Source organism: Somniosus microcephalus, chromosome 3 (assembly GCF_052327205.1).
Source record: "Somniosus microcephalus isolate GS21.2 chromosome 3, FLI_Smic_1.0, whole genome shotgun sequence".
Classification (NCBI taxonomy): Eukaryota; Metazoa; Chordata; class Chondrichthyes; order Squaliformes; family Somniosidae; genus Somniosus; species Somniosus microcephalus.
The window spans coordinates 4,011,264-4,027,208 of NC_140989.1; the positions used below are offsets into that span (position 1 = coordinate 4,011,264).

At 49.7% G+C, this 15,945-nt stretch overlaps 1 protein-coding gene across 3 annotated transcripts in view; it reads right to left on the reverse strand.

Moving 5' to 3' along the window:
• Nucleotides 1-15,945, reverse strand: part of adcy3a (adenylate cyclase 3a) — a 330,506-nt gene that overhangs the window by 7,990 nt on the left and 306,571 nt on the right. For all 3 annotated transcript variants that reach the window (XM_085978752.1, XM_085978736.1, XM_085978744.1), the window contains 2 exons: nt 9,227-9,356; nt 7,288-7,412 (listed from right to left, as the gene is read on the reverse strand). In XM_085978752.1, coding sequence (XP_085834878.1) covers nt 7,288-7,412; nt 9,227-9,356 — 255 coding nt within the window. The remainder of the gene's footprint in view (nt 1-7,287; nt 7,413-9,226; nt 9,357-15,945) is intronic.

The window sequence follows — 15,945 nt, forward strand, 5'->3', positions numbered from 1 at the left end:
CTCAGAAAGTAATACACAGTGGAGAAGTGTCTCTCATCCAGAGATCTGCTGTACTGCCTGTGAGACACGCTGGGGCCTGCTTAAGTAGGGGCCAGGTATGGGCGGAGCCCTACACACAACACAATACAGGTAAGGAAATGAAACTGAAACTAAACTCCCCTGCTTGTCACAGTCACAGGCACAATCAAACACAGAGAATACAGAGTGCCTGATGAATGGAATATTTCATCACATTCACCCCTTCTACAGATTTAGTCTGTTCGGGGGTTTGATAGTCCTCTGTGACCGACGTAGCTGTTGTGGTGCCACGGGTGTCGGCTGGGTGTCCCCGGTGGCCTCCTGGGTCTCTGCCGGGGGCGCCGCCAGGGTTGTTGAAGGGGTAGTTGGTGGGGGCACCGTTGGTCGATGTTCTTCCGGGGGCGATGAAAGGATAGTGGGTGGGTAAGAGTTGCTGTGGTCGTTGTTGCTGCTGTTGTCGTGGTTGTTGTCGTTACCGGCTGGGGCGACGTCTTTTATGGACACGGTGTCCTCCCTTCCGTCGGCGTGCCGGACATACGCGTATTGGGGGTTGGCGTGGAGTAGGTGCACTGACTCCACAAGAGGGTCCGTCTTGTGGCCCCTCACATGCCTTCGTACAAGTACCGGACCTGGGGTGGAGAGCCATGACGGCATGGATACGCCTGAGGTGGATTTCCGGGGAAAGACAAACATCCGTTCATGAGGCGTGGCATTAGTGGCAGTACACAATAGCGACCGTATCGAATGGAGCACATCTGGGAGGACTTCCTGCCAGCGGGAGATAGGGAGGCCCTTGGTCCTTAGAGCTAGAGTGACTGCTTTCCATACTGTCCCGTTCTCTCGCTCCACCTGGCCGTTACCCTGGGGGTTGTAGCTGGTGGTATGGCTCGTGGCGATCCCCCTGGACAGCATGTACTGGCGTAGCTCTTCACTCATGAAGGACGCCCCCCTATCCGTATGGATGTAGCTCGGCATACCGAACAGGCAGAACAGGCTGTTGAGGCATTTAATGACCGTGGCGCTGGTCATGTCTGGGCAGGGGAAGGCGAATGGGAAACGGGAGTATTCGTCCACAATGTTCAGGAAGTAAACATTGCGGTCGACCGACGGGAGGGCGCCCTTGAAATCTAAGCTGAGCCGCTCAAAGGGCTGTGTAGCTTTGATTAAGTGGGCTCTATCTGGGCGGTAGAACCGAGGCTTGCACTCAGCGCAAGTGCGGCAGTTCCTGGTCAGAGACCGAACTTCCTCAATCGAGTAGGGTAAGTTGCGGGACTTTATGAAGTGGAACAGCCATGTGACCCCTGGGTGGCAGAGGTCGTTGTGGAGGGTCTGTAGCCGATCCCCGGTGGCGCTGGCACACATCTCTCGTGAGAGGGCGTCGGGGGATTCGTTAAGGGCCCCTGGCCGGTAAATGATGTCATACTCGAAGGTGGAGAGCTCGATCCGCCACCTGAGAATCTTATCATTTTTAATCTTCCCCTTCTGTTTATTATTAAACATAAACGCTACCGACCGCTGGTCGGTAAGGAGGGTGAAGCATTTGCCGGCTAGGTAGTGGCGCCAGTGGCGCACTGCCTCCACGATGGCTTGGGCCTCCTTTTCCACGGAGGAGTGTCTGATCTCGGGCCCTTGGAGGGTCCTCGAGAAGAAAGCTATGGGCCGCCCCGCCTGGTTGAGGGTGGCCGCCAAGGCAAAGTCAGACGCATCACTTTCCACTTGAAAGGGAGTGTTCTCGTCCACTGCCTGTAGCGTGGCCCGTTCAATATCCCGCTTAATGCTTTTGAAGGCGGCGTGGGCCTCAGCAGAGAGCGGAAAAGAGGATGATTTCAAGAGGGGGCGGGCTTTGTCGGAGTAGTTGGGGACCCATTGGGCATAATAAGAAAATAACCCCAGGCACCTTTTCAGGGCTTTGGGAGTGTTGGGCAGGGGGAGCTCCCGTAAGGGGCGCAATCGGTCGGGGTCTGGTCAGATTTCCCCATTCTCCACCACGCTGCCTAGTATGCAGAGGCGCGTGGTGTTGAAAACGCACTTGTCCTCGTTGTAAGTGAGGTTGAGTTTTTGTGCGGTTTTCAGGAACCTCTCGAGGTTCGAGTCGTGATCCTGCTGGTTGTGACCGCAGATGGTGACGTTGTCGAGGTAGGGGAAGGTTGCCTGCAAGTGGTGGTCATCGACCATGCGGTCCCTCTCCCTCTGGAAGACTGAGACCCCATTCGTCACCCCAAAGGGGACTCTGAGGAATTGGTAGAGGCGTCCGTTCGCCTCGAAGGCGGTGTACGGGCGGTCCTCTGGTCTGATAGGGAGCTGGTGGTACGTTGACTTGAGGTCGATGGTGGAGAACACCCGGTATTGGGCAATTTGGTTCACCATTTCTGATATGCGGGGTAGCGGGTAGGCGTCTAGTTGGGTGTACATGTTGATCGTTTGGCTATAGTCGATCACCATCCGTTTCTTCTCACTACCCCTCACCACCACCACTTGGGCGCGCCACGGGCTGTTGCTGCGTTCAATAACGCGCTCCCTCAGCAGCCTGTCCACCTCGGTCGCGATAAACCGCCTGTCCTCCCAGCTGTACCTCCTGCTTTTGGTCGCTATTGGCCGGCAGTTGGGAGTAAGGTTCGCGAATAGCGAAGGCGGCTTTACCTTCAGGGTAGCCAGACCGCACACTGTGAGGGGCGGCTGGGACCCACCGTAATTGAGCGTGATGCTTTGGTGGTGGCACTGGAAATCCAGGCCCAAGATCACGCTCGCACATAGACTCTTCATGATTAGTAATTTAAAATGATCGTATACAGTTCCGTTAACGGACAATTGTACCGCGCAGTAACCCATAATGGTCGATGTCTGGGTTTTATCAGCCATAGAGATGGTGCCCCGAGCAGGGACCACCGTTAGAGAGAGTTGTTGTGCTAGTTCAGGGTGGATAAAACTCTCCGTGCTTCCACTGTCAATTAAACATTTAACCCCGCACCCGTTTACCTCGATGTCCACCATTGATTTGGATAGCGGGTGCGGTCTGGTCTGGTCCACTGTAACCGATGCCACTGTAGGGCCCTGATCGAGACAAGATGGCGTCCACGCTGTCTGCTCACAAGATGGCGGACCGCACGAGGTCGGGCAAGATGGCGTCCAAGATGGCCGCTCCCACGGCGCACACGTGGCGGTGGCGGGTTTTCCAGCGGGGTTCCCTCTGCACACCTTCCCGAAGTGCCCCTTCTTACCGCACTTAAAGCAGGTGGTGCCTTTCGCCGGGCACAGGTTTCTGGTGTGCTTCGGCTGCCCGCAGAAGTAGCAGTTGGGGCCCCGACGCGTCGCGGCTGTCGTAGGGCTTCTGGGGGGAGAGCGGGGCCCCGACGGTGTCGGGCTGCCGGGCGGGGAAGATGTCTTCCAAGATGGCGGCGCCCTTGGTGCACACGTGGCGGCGTGGACGGCGCGGGCTGAAGAGTAGGCGTCCGAGTTTCTCTGGGCCACATCCAGGGATCGCGCTGTGTCCACAGCCTGTTTCAGGTCCAATCCCGTTTTTTCCAGTAGTCTCTGCCGGATGTAAGTGGAGCTGAGGCCTGTGATAAAGGCATCACGAACAAGCTCGTCAGTGTACACTGCGGCTTTTACATCTTGGCACTTGCAGTCTTTGCCAAGCGTTTTCAGGGTGACTAGGAACTCATCCAGCGATTCCCCAGGTCGCTGTGTGCGAGTAGCGAGCAGATGCCTAGCGTACACCTCGTTCGTAGGCTGCTGGTAATGCGCCTTTAGGATGTCGCAGGCGGCCGGGTACGTGTCGGCGTCTTGGATGAGGGGGTAAACCCGGTGGCTTACCCAATTCCGCAGGATTCCGAGTTTCATACTTTCAGCGTCCGTAGCGTCTGTGATGGCTGCGGAATTGTCCAGGAAGAATTCCATGCACTTAAACCAGTGTCCGAATCGTGCCGATGCGTCCGAAGCATGCGGGTCCAAATCCAAACGTTCGGGTTTGAAGAGTTGATCCATTGCGTTGAAAATTGAGTTAATAAAATTGATGTGCCTCAATGAATCCGAGACTCAACGTTAACGGAGCAAAGCAAGGCTTTTATTAACTCAGAAAGTAATACACAGTGGAGAAGTGTCTCTCATCCAGAGATCTGCTGTACTGCCTGTGAGACATGCTGGGGCCTGCTTAAGTAGGGGCCAGGTATGGGCGGAGCCCTACACACAATACAATACAGGTAAGGAAATGAAACTGAAACTAAACTCCCCTGCTTGCCACAGTCACAGGCACAATCAAACACAGAGAATACAGAGTGCCTGATGAATGGCATATTTGATCACAGGGTCATCGACCTGAAACGTTAACTCTGTTTCTCTCTTCACAGATGCTGCCTGACCTACTGAGTATTTCCAAGAGATAACGATAGGTGGGAAAGCAAGTTGTGAGGAGGACATAAAGATTCTGCCAAGGGGTATCGAGAGGTTCAGTGAGTGGGCAGAAATTTTGCAGATGGAGTATAATGTGGGAAAATGCGAGGTTATCCACTTTGCTAGGAAAAACAGAAAAGCAAAATATTATGTAAATGGAGAGAGATTACAGAATGCTGCAGTGAAGGCAAATGGTATGTTGGCCTTCATTGCAAGAGGATTTGAGTACAGGAGCAAGGATGTCTTACTACAGTTTTACAGGGCCTTGGTGAGAACACACCTGGAGTACTGTGTGCAGTTTTGGCCTCCTTACCTAAGAAAGGATAGACTAGCCATAGAGGGAGTGCAGCGAAGGTTCACCAGACTGATTCCTGGGATGGCAGGACTGTCGTATGAGGAGAGATTGGGTCGACTAGGCCTGTATTCACTAGAGTTTAGAAGAATGAGAGGGGATCTCATTGAAACGTATAAAATTCTGACAGGGTTAGACAGACTGGATGCAGGGAGGATGTTTCCCCTGGCTGGGGGGTCTAGAACGAGGGGTCACAGTCTCAGGATACGGGGTAGGACATTTAGGACTGAGATGAGGAGAATTTTCTTCACTCAGAGGGTGGTGAACCTGTGGAATTCTCTACCACAGAAGGCTGTGGAGGCCAAGTCATTGAGTATATTTAAGAAGGAGATAGATAGATTTCTAGACACAAAAGGCATCAATGGGTATGGGGAGAGAGCGGGAATATGGTATTGAGATAGAGGATCAGCCATGTTCATATTGAATGGCGGAGCAGGCTCGAGGGGCTGAATGGCCGACTCCTGCTCCTATTTTTCATGTTTCTACCCTGCCGAGCCCCCTCAGTATCTTATACATTTCAATAAGATCCCCTCTCATTCTTCTAAACTCCAATAGGCCCAACCTGCTCAACCTTTCTTCATAAGACAACCCCTTCACCTCCGGAATCAACCTCGTGAACCTTCTCTGAACTGCCTCCAATGAAAGTATATCCTTCCTTAAATAAGGAGACCTAAACTGTACGCAGTACTCCAGGTGTGGTCTCACCAACACCCTGTACAGTTGTAGCAGGACTTCCCTACTTTTATACTCCATCCCCCTTTGCAATAAAGGCCAACATTCCATTTGCTTTCCTAATTACTTGCTGTACCTGCATGCTAACTTTGTGTTTCATGTACAAGGACCCCCAGATCCCTCTGTACCCCAGCATTCTGTAGTCTCTCTCCATTTAAATAATCATTTGCTTTTTTATTCTTCCTACCGAAGTGGATAACCTCACATTTTCCCACATTATTCTCCATCTGCCAAATTCTCACCCACTCACTGAACCTGTCTATACCCCTTTGCAGACTCTGTGTCCTCCTCACAACTTGCTTTCCCACCTACCTTTACCTCGTCAGCAAATTTGGCTACAGTACACTCGGTCCCTTCATCTAAGTCATTAATATAGATTGTAAATCAGCCCCAGCACTGATCCCTGTGGCACCCGACTAGTTACTGGTTGCCATCCTGAAGATGACCCATTTATCCCGACTCTCTGCTTTCTGTTAGTTAGCCAATCCTCTATCCATGCTAATATATTACCCCCAACCCCGTGAGCTCTTATCTTGTGCAGTAACCTTTTATGTGGCACCTTATCGAATGCCTTCTGGAAATCCAAATACACCACATCTACTGGTTCCCCTTTATCCACCCTGCTCATTACATCCTCAAAGAACTCTAATAGATTTGTCAAACATGATTTCCCTTTCATCAATCACGCAGAGTCAGCATGGTTTTATTATGATTTCCTAAATGTCCTGCTACTACTCCCTTAATAATGGATTCCAGCATTTTCCCAATGACAGACGCTAGGCTAACTGGTCAATAGTTGCCTGCTTTCTGTCTCCCTCCTCTCTTGACTAGGGGTGTTACATTTGCGGTTTTCCAGTCCACTGGGACCTCTCCAGAGTCCAGGGAATTTTGGTAGATTACAACCAATGTATCCACTATCTCTGCAGCCACCTCTTTTAAGACCCTGGGATGTGAGCTATCAGATCCAGGGGACTTGTCCACCTTTAGTCCCATTAGTTTGCCGAGTACTTTTTCTCTAGTGATACAGATTGTTTTAAGTTCCTCCCTCCCTGTAGCTCCTTGATTATCAATTATTATTGGGATGCTTTTAGTGTCTTCTACCATGAAGACTGATACAAAATATTTGTTCAAAGTCTCCGCCATTTCCTTGTTTCCCATTATTAATTCCCCAGTCTCATCCTCTTAAGTTTACTTTAGCTACTCTCTTCCTTTTTATATACTTGTAGAAGCTCTTACTGTCTGTTTTTATATTTCTTGCTAGTTTACTCTCAATCTATTTTCTCCCTCTTAATTTTTTAGTCATCCTTTGCTGGTTTCTAAAAATTTCCCAATCTTCTGGCCTTCCACTAATCTTTGCAACATTGAATGCCTTTTCTTTCAATTTGATACCATCCTTTACTTCCTTAGTTAGCCACGGATGGTTCATCCTTCTCTTTCTTTCTCACTGGAATATATCTTTGTTGAGAGTTTTGAAATATCTCCTTAAGTGTCTGCCACTGCTTATCTGCCATCTTACCTTTTAATCTATTTTCCCAGTTCACTTTAGCCAGCTCTGTCTTCATACTAGTTTCAGATCCAAGTTTCTCATCCTCAAACTGAATGTGAAATTCTATCATGTTATTATCACTCTTCCCTAGAGGATCCTTTACTATGAGATCATTAATTAATCCTGTCTCATTAGTCCTGCACTTTGTCCCTCGACCCTTCACCCTGCTGTCCTGCACTCTGAACCTCGACCCTTCCCCCAGTGACTCCGCCCCTCCCCAATATTTTGGCCTCCACTGTGTCTCCATTACCTGGATATTTCCCATCTGCCCTGTTGACTCCATTCTGCTGGCCACATTGACAGTATTTCCCCAGATGTCATAATGTGGTTTTCGAGCTCCGATCACCCCAGCTAGAACAGCGCCTTTGTTCATTCCTGAAAGGAACACAGCAGAAAGATAGAGAATGAAAACTTGAGACTGAAAGCAATCCGCATTCAATGCTCAGCTCACTGGGATATCATACACAGGGAATGTTAACATGAGTCACATGGGAGTTGCGGTAATCTGAGACACGGTGAGGTTACGGTAATCTGAGACACGGTGCGGTTACGGTAATCTGAGGCAGTGAGGTTACGGTAATCTGAGACACGGTGAGGTTACGGTAATCTGAGACACGGTGAGGTTACGGTAATCTGAGACACGGTGAGGTTACGGTAATCTGAGACACGGTGAGGTTACGGTAATCTGAGACATGGTGAGGTTACGGTAATCTGAGACACGGTGAGGTTACGGTAATCTGAGACACGGTGAGGTGATGGCAATCTGAGACACGGTGAGGTGACAGTAATCTGAGACATGGTGAGGTTACGGTAATCTGAGACACGGTGAGGTTACGGTAATCTGAGACACGGTGCGGTTACGGTAATCTGAGACATGGTGCGGTTACGGTAATCTGAGACACGGTGCGGTTACGGTAATCTGAGACACGGTGAGGTTACGGTAATCTGAGACACGGTGAGGTTACGGTAATCTGAGACGGTGAGGTTACGGTAATCTGAGACACGGTGAGGTTACGGTAATCTGAGACATGGTGAGGTTACGGTAATCTGAGACACGGTGAGGTTACGGTAATCTGAGACACGGTGCGGTTACGGTAATCTGAGACACGGTGTGGTTACGGTAATCCGAGACACGGTGCGGTTACGGTAATCTGAGACACGGTGAGGTTACGGTAATCTGAGACACGGTGCGGTTACGGTAATCTGAGACACGGTGAGGTTACGGTAATCTGAGACACGGTGCGGTTACGGTAATCTGAGACACTGTGAGGTTACGGTAATCTGAGACACGGTGAGGTTACGGTAATCTGAGACACGGTGCGGTTACGGTAATCTGAGACACGGTGAGGTTACGGTAATCTGAGACATGGTGAGGTTACGGTAATCTGAGACACGGTGAGGTTACGGTAATCTGAGACACGGTGCGGTTACGGTAATCTGAGACACGGTGAGGTTACGGTAATCTGAGACACGGTGAGGTTACGGTAATCTGAGACACGGTGAGGTTACGGTAATCTGAGACGGTGAGGTTACGGTAATCTGAGACACGGTGAGGTTACGGTAATCTGAGACATGGTGAGGTTACGGTAATCTGAGACACGGTGAGGTTACGGTAATCTGAGACACGGTGAGGTTACGGTAATCTGAGACACGGTGCGGTTACGGTAATCTGAGACACGGTGTGGTTACGGTAATCCGAGACACGGTGCGGTTACGGTAATCTGAGACACGGTGAGGTTACGGTAATCTGAGACACGGTGCGGTTACGGTAATCTGAGACACGGTGAGGTTACGGTAATCTGAGACACGGTGCGGTTATGGTAATCTGAGACACGGTGAGGTTACGGTAATCTGAGACACGGTGAGGTTACGGTAATCTGAGACACGGTGCGGTTACGGTAATCTGAGACACGGTGCGGTTACGGTAATCTGAGACACAGTGCGGTTACGGTAATCTGAGACACGGTGCGGTTACGGTAAACTGAGACACGGTGAGGTTACGGTAATCTGAGACACGGTGCGGTTACGGTAATCTGAGACACGGTGAGGTTACGGTAATCTGAGACACGGTGAGGTTACGGTAATCTGAGACACGGTGAGGTTACGGTAATCTGAGACACGGTGCGGTTACGGTAAACTGAGACACGGTGCGGTTACGGTAATCTGAGACACGGTGAGGTCACTCTTACCGGTGCGTAGCATAAAGTTATTAAACGACTGATAATTGATGTTCATTAAGGTCACTTTCATGGCCAAAGCAAAGTCCGCCAGGTCGGCCAGGTGCTGCCAGCTTTCCTTAGCCGAGGCTTCCTGATCCTTCTGTAAAAGAGAGTCATAATACGGAAATTACATTGTAACCATGACACGGGAGGTCACACACACACACGGGAGGTCACACACACACACACGGGAGGTCACACACACACACACGGGAGGTCACACACACACACACGGGAGGTCACACACACACACACGGGAGGTCACACATGCACACACACGGGAGGTCACACACACACACACGGGAGGTCACACACACACACACGGGAGGTCACACACACACACACGGGAGGTCACACACACGGGAGGTCACACACACACACGGGAGGTCACACACACACACACGGGAGGTCACACACACACACACGGGAGGTCACACACACACACACGGGAGGTCACACACACACACACGGGAGGTCACACACACACACACGGGAGGTCACACATGCACACACACGGGAGGTCACACACACACACACGGCAGGTCACACACACACACACGGGAGGTCACACACACACACACGGGAGGTCACACACACGGGAGGTCACACACACACACGGGAGGTCACACACACACACACGGGAGGTCACACACACACACACGGGAGGTCACACACACACACACGGGAGGTCACACATGCACACACACGGGAGGTCACACACACACACACGGGAGGTCACACACACACACACGGGAGGTCACACACACACACACGGGAGGTCACACACACACACGGGAGGTCACACACACACGGGAGGTCACACACACACACACGGGAGGTCACACACACACACACGGGAGGTCACACACACACACACGGGAGGTCACACACACACACACGGGAGGTCACACACACACACGGGAGGTCACACACACACACACGGGAGGTCACACACACACACACGGGAGGTCACACACACACACGGGAGGTCACACACACACACACGGGAGGTCACACACACACACGGGAGGTCACACACACACACACGGGAGGTCACACACACTCACACGGGAGGTCACACACACACACACGGGAGGTCACACACACACACACGGGAGGTCACACACACACACACGGGAGGTCACACACACACACGGGAGGTCACACACACACACGGGAGGTCACACACACACACACGGGAGGTCACACACACACACACGGGAGGTCACACACACACACGGGAGGTCACACACACACACACGGGAGGTCACACACACACACACGGGAGGTCACACACACTCACACGGGAGGTCACACACACACACACGGGAGGTCACACACACACACACGGGAGGTCACACACACACACACGGGAGGTCACACACACACACACGGGAGGTCACACACACACACGGGAGGTCACACACACACACACGGGAGGTCACACACACTCACACGGGAGGTCACACACACACACACGGGAGGTCACACACACTCACACGGGAGGTCACACACACACACGGGAGGTCACACACACACGGGAGGTCACACACACACGGGAGGTCACACACATACACGGGAGGTCACACACACGGGAGGTCACACACACACACGGGAGGTCACACACACACACACGGGAGGTCACACACACACACGGGAGGTCACACACACACACACGGGAGGTCACACACACACACGGGAGGTCACACACACACACACGGGAGGTCACACACACACACACGGGAGGTCACACACACACACACGGGAGGTCACACACACACACACGGGAGGTCACACACACACACGGGAGGTCACACACATACACACGGGAGGTCACACACACACACACGGGAGGTCACACACACACACACGGGAGGTCACACACACACACACGGGAGGTCACACACACACACACGGGAGGTCACACACATACACGGGAGGTCACACACACACACACGGGAGGTCACACACACACACACGGGAGGTCACACACACACACGGGAGGTCACACACACACACACGGGAGGTCACACACACACACACGGGAGGTCACACACACACACACGGGAGGTCACACACACACACACGGGAGGTCACACACACACACACGGGAGGTCACACACACTCACACGGGAGGTCACACACACACACGGGAGGTCACACACACACGGGAGGTCACACACACACGGGAGGTCACACACATACACGGGAGGTCACACACACACACACGGGAAGTCACACACACACACGGGAGGTCACACACACACACACGGGAGGTCACACACACACACGGGAGGTCACACACACACACACGGGAGGTCACACACACACACGGGAGGTCACACACACACACACGGGAGGTCACACACACACACACGGGAGGTCACACACACACACACACGGGAGGTCACACACACACACGGGAGGTCACACACATACACACGGGAGGTCACACACACACACACGGGAGGTCACACACACACACACGGGAGGTCACACACACACACATGGGAGGTCACACATGCACACACACGGGAGGTCACACACACACACACGGGAGGTCACACACACACACGGGAGGTCACACACACACACACGGGAGGTCACACATGCACACACACGGGAGGTCACACACACACACACGGGAGGTCACACACACACACACGGGAGGTCACACATGCACTCACACGGGAGGTCACACACACACACGGACACACACACGGGAGGTCACACACACACACACACGGGAGGTCACACACACACACACGGGAGGTCACACACACACACATTAAAAGGCATGACGGTGGATAGGCAATGTCTAACATTTAAGGAACGAATGCATGAATTTCAAGTTATACCTTCTTTTCTAGCGCAAAAACACAAAAGGAAAAACAGCCATGGCTAACAAAAGAAATTAGGGATAGTATTAGATTCAAAGAGTCATATAAAGTTGCCAGAAAAAGTAGCAAGCCTGAGGATTGAGAGCAGTTTAGAGTTCAGCAAAAAAGGACCAAGAGATTGATTAAGAGGGGAAAAATAGAGTATGAGAGTAAACTTGCTAGGAACATAAAAGTGGACTGTAAAAGTTTCTACAAATATGCAAAAAGAAAAAGATTAGTGAAGACAAATGTAGGTCCCTTACAGTCAGAAACAGGAGAATTTATAATGGGGAACAAGGAAATGGCAGAGCAATTAAACAAATACTTTGGTTCTGTCTTCAAGGAAGAGGACATAAATAACTTCCCAGAAATGCTAGGGAACCAAGGGTCTAGTGAGAAGGAGGAATTAGAGGAAATTAGTATTAGTAAAAAAATACTGCTGGAGAAATTAACGGGACTGAAAGCCGATAAATCCCCAGGGCCTGATAATCTGCATCCCAGAGTACTAAAAGAGGAAGCCATGGAAATAGTGGATGCATTGGTTGTGCACCAGTCGCTGAAGGTAAGCATGCAGGTGCAGCAGGCAGTTAAGAAGGCAAATGGTATGTTGGCCTTCGTAGCGAGAGCGTTCGAGTGCAGGAACAAGGATGTCTTGCTACAGTTGTACAGGGCCTTGGTGAGACCGCACCTTGAGTATTGTGTGCAGTTTTGGTCATCTTATCTGAGGAAGGATGTTCTTGCCATGGAGAGAGTGCAGCGAAGATTCAGCAAACTGATACCTGGGACGGCAGGAATGACGTATGAGGAGAGATTGGGTTGATTGGGCTTATACTCACTGGAGTTTAGAAGAATGAGAGGGGATCTCATTGAAACTTATAAAATTCTAACAGGACTGGACAGACTAGATGCAGGAAGGATGTTCCTGATGGCCGGGGAGTCCAGAACCAGAGGTCACAGTCTAAGGATAAGGGGTAAGCCATTTAGGACTGAGATGAGGAGGAATTTCTTCACCCAGAGAGTGGTGAACCTGTGGAATTCTCTACCACAGAAGACAGTTGAGGCCAATTCATTAAATATATTCAAGGAGTAAGATATATTTCTTAAGGCTAAAGGGATCAAGGGATATGGGGAGAAAGCAGGGACAGGGTACTGAATTTGGATGATCAGCCATGATCTCATTAAATGGCGGAACAGGCTCGAGAGGCCGAATGGCCTACTCCTGCTCCTATCTTCTATGTTTCTATGTCACACACACACACACGCACGGGAGGTCACACACACACAAACACGGGAGGTCACTGTGACAGTCATGGCAGCACAGAGGACAAAGGGATTAATTAAGAGGGGGAAAATAGAGTATGAGAGTAAGCTTGCAGGGAACATAAAAACTGACTGTAAAAGCTTCTATAGATATGTGAAGAGAAAAAGATTGGTGAAGTCAAGCGTAGGTCCCTTGCAGTCAGAATCAGGGGGATTTATAATGGGGAACAAAGAAATGGCAGACCAATTAAATACATACTTTGGTTCTGTCTTCACAAAGGAGGACACAAATAACCTACCAGAGATGTCGGGGAACATAGTGTCTAATGAGAGGGAGGAACTGAATGAAATCAGTATTTGTAGGGAAATGGTGTTAGGGAAATTGACGGGATTGAAGGCCGACAAATCCCCAGGGCCTGATAATCTACATCCTAGGGTACTTAAGGAAGTGGCCCTAGAAATAGTAGATGCATTGCTGATCATCTTCCAAAATTCAATAGACTCTGGAACAGTTCCCATGGATTGGAGGGTAGCTAATGTTACCTCACTATTTAAAAAAGGAGGTAGAGAGAAAACGGGGAATTATAGTCTGACATCGGTAGTGGGGAAAATGCTAGAGTCCATTATAAAAGATGTAATAGCAGAGCACTTAAAACAGTGACAGGATCGGACAGGTCAACATGGATTTACAAAAGGTAAATCATGCTTGACTAATCTACTGGAATTTTTTGAGGATGTGACTGGTAGAATAGATAAGGGAGAACCAGTGGAAGTGGTGTATTTGGACTTTCAGAAGGCTTTTGATAAGGTCCCGCATAAGAGATTAGCGTGCAAAGTTAAAGCACATGGGATTGGGGGTAAGGTACTGACTTGGATAGAGAACTGGTTGGCAGACAGAAAGCAAAGAGTTGGAATAAACGGGTCTTTTTCCGAGTGGCAGGCAGTGACTAGTGGGGTACTGCAGGGATTGGTGCTTGGACCCCAGCTATTCACAATATATACTAATGATCTAGATGAGGGAACTAGATGTAATATCTTCAAGTTTGCAGATGACACAAAACTGGGTGGGCGTGTGTGCTGTGAGGAGGATGCCGAGAAACTCCAGTATGATTTGGACAGGTTGGGTGATTGGGCAGACGCATGGCAGATGCAATATAATGTGGATAAATGTGAGGTTATCCACTTTGGTGTCAAAAACAGGAAGGCAGATTATTATCTGAATAGCAATAGATTGGGAGAAGGGGAAGTGCAACGAGACCTGGGTGTCCTTGTGCACCAGTCGCTGAAGGTAAGCATGCAGGTGCAGCAGTAGGCTTGTCAAACTGGATTTCCCTTTCATAAATCCATGTTGACTTGGCCCAATCTTACTATTAGTGTCTAAGTGCCCAGTTATTGCATCCTTTATAATAGATTCCAGCATTTTCCGAACTACTGATGTGAGGCTAACAGGTCTATAGTTCCCCGTTTTCTCTCTCCCTCCTTTCTTAAATAGCGCGGTTACATTTGCTATCCTCCAATCTGCAGGAACCGTTCCAGAATCTATAGAATTTTGGAAGATGACAACCAATGCGTCCACTATCCCAATGGCCACCTCTTTCAAAACCCTAGGATGTAGGTCATCCGGTCCTTGGGATTTATCAACTTTTAGTCCCATTAATTTTGCTAGTACTGTTTTTTTACTAATAATAATTTCTTTACGTTCCTCATTCTCGTCACACCCTTGGTTTTCTCGTATTTCTGGGAGGTTTTTTGTCTCTTCCTCCGTGAAGACAGAAACAAAGTATTTATTTAATTTCTCTGCCATTTCCTCATTCCCCATTATAAATTCTCCCGTCTCCGACAGTAAAGGAATTACATTTACCTTCACCAGTCTTTTCCTTTTCACATACCTATAGAAGCTTTTAAAATCTGTTTTTATATTTTTCGCTAGTTTGTGCTCATATTCCATTTTCCCTTTCTTTATCAATTTCTTGATCCCCCTTTGCTAATTACTAAAAAGATCCCAATCCTCAGGCTGACTGCTTTTTCTGGCAACTTTATAAGCTTCCTCCTTTGACTTAATACTGACTTTAATTTCTTTTGTTAGCCATGGTTGGATCACTTTTCCTTTTGGGTTTTTATGCCCTAGAGGAATATATGCTTGTTGCAAATTATGCATTATTTCCTTGAATGTTAGCCTTTGTATGTCCACCTTCATACCTTTTAGTGTAGTCTCCCAATCTACCATGGCCAACTTGTCCCTCATACCCTTGTAGTTTCCTCTGTTTAGATTGAAGTTTCAGATTGGACTACATCACTCTCAGACTTAATGTAAAATTCAATCATATTATGGTCACTTGTCCCTAAAGGCCCCTTTACCACAAGATTATTGATTAGCCCTTTCTCATTACACAGTACCAGATCCAGAATAGTCTGTTCCCTGGTTGGTTCCTCCACATACTGATCCAGGAAACCATCTCGCATGCATTGCAAGAATTCGTCCTCCACACCATTAGTGGTAATTTCATTTGCCCAGTCAATATGTAGATTAAAGTCCCCCATGATTACCGT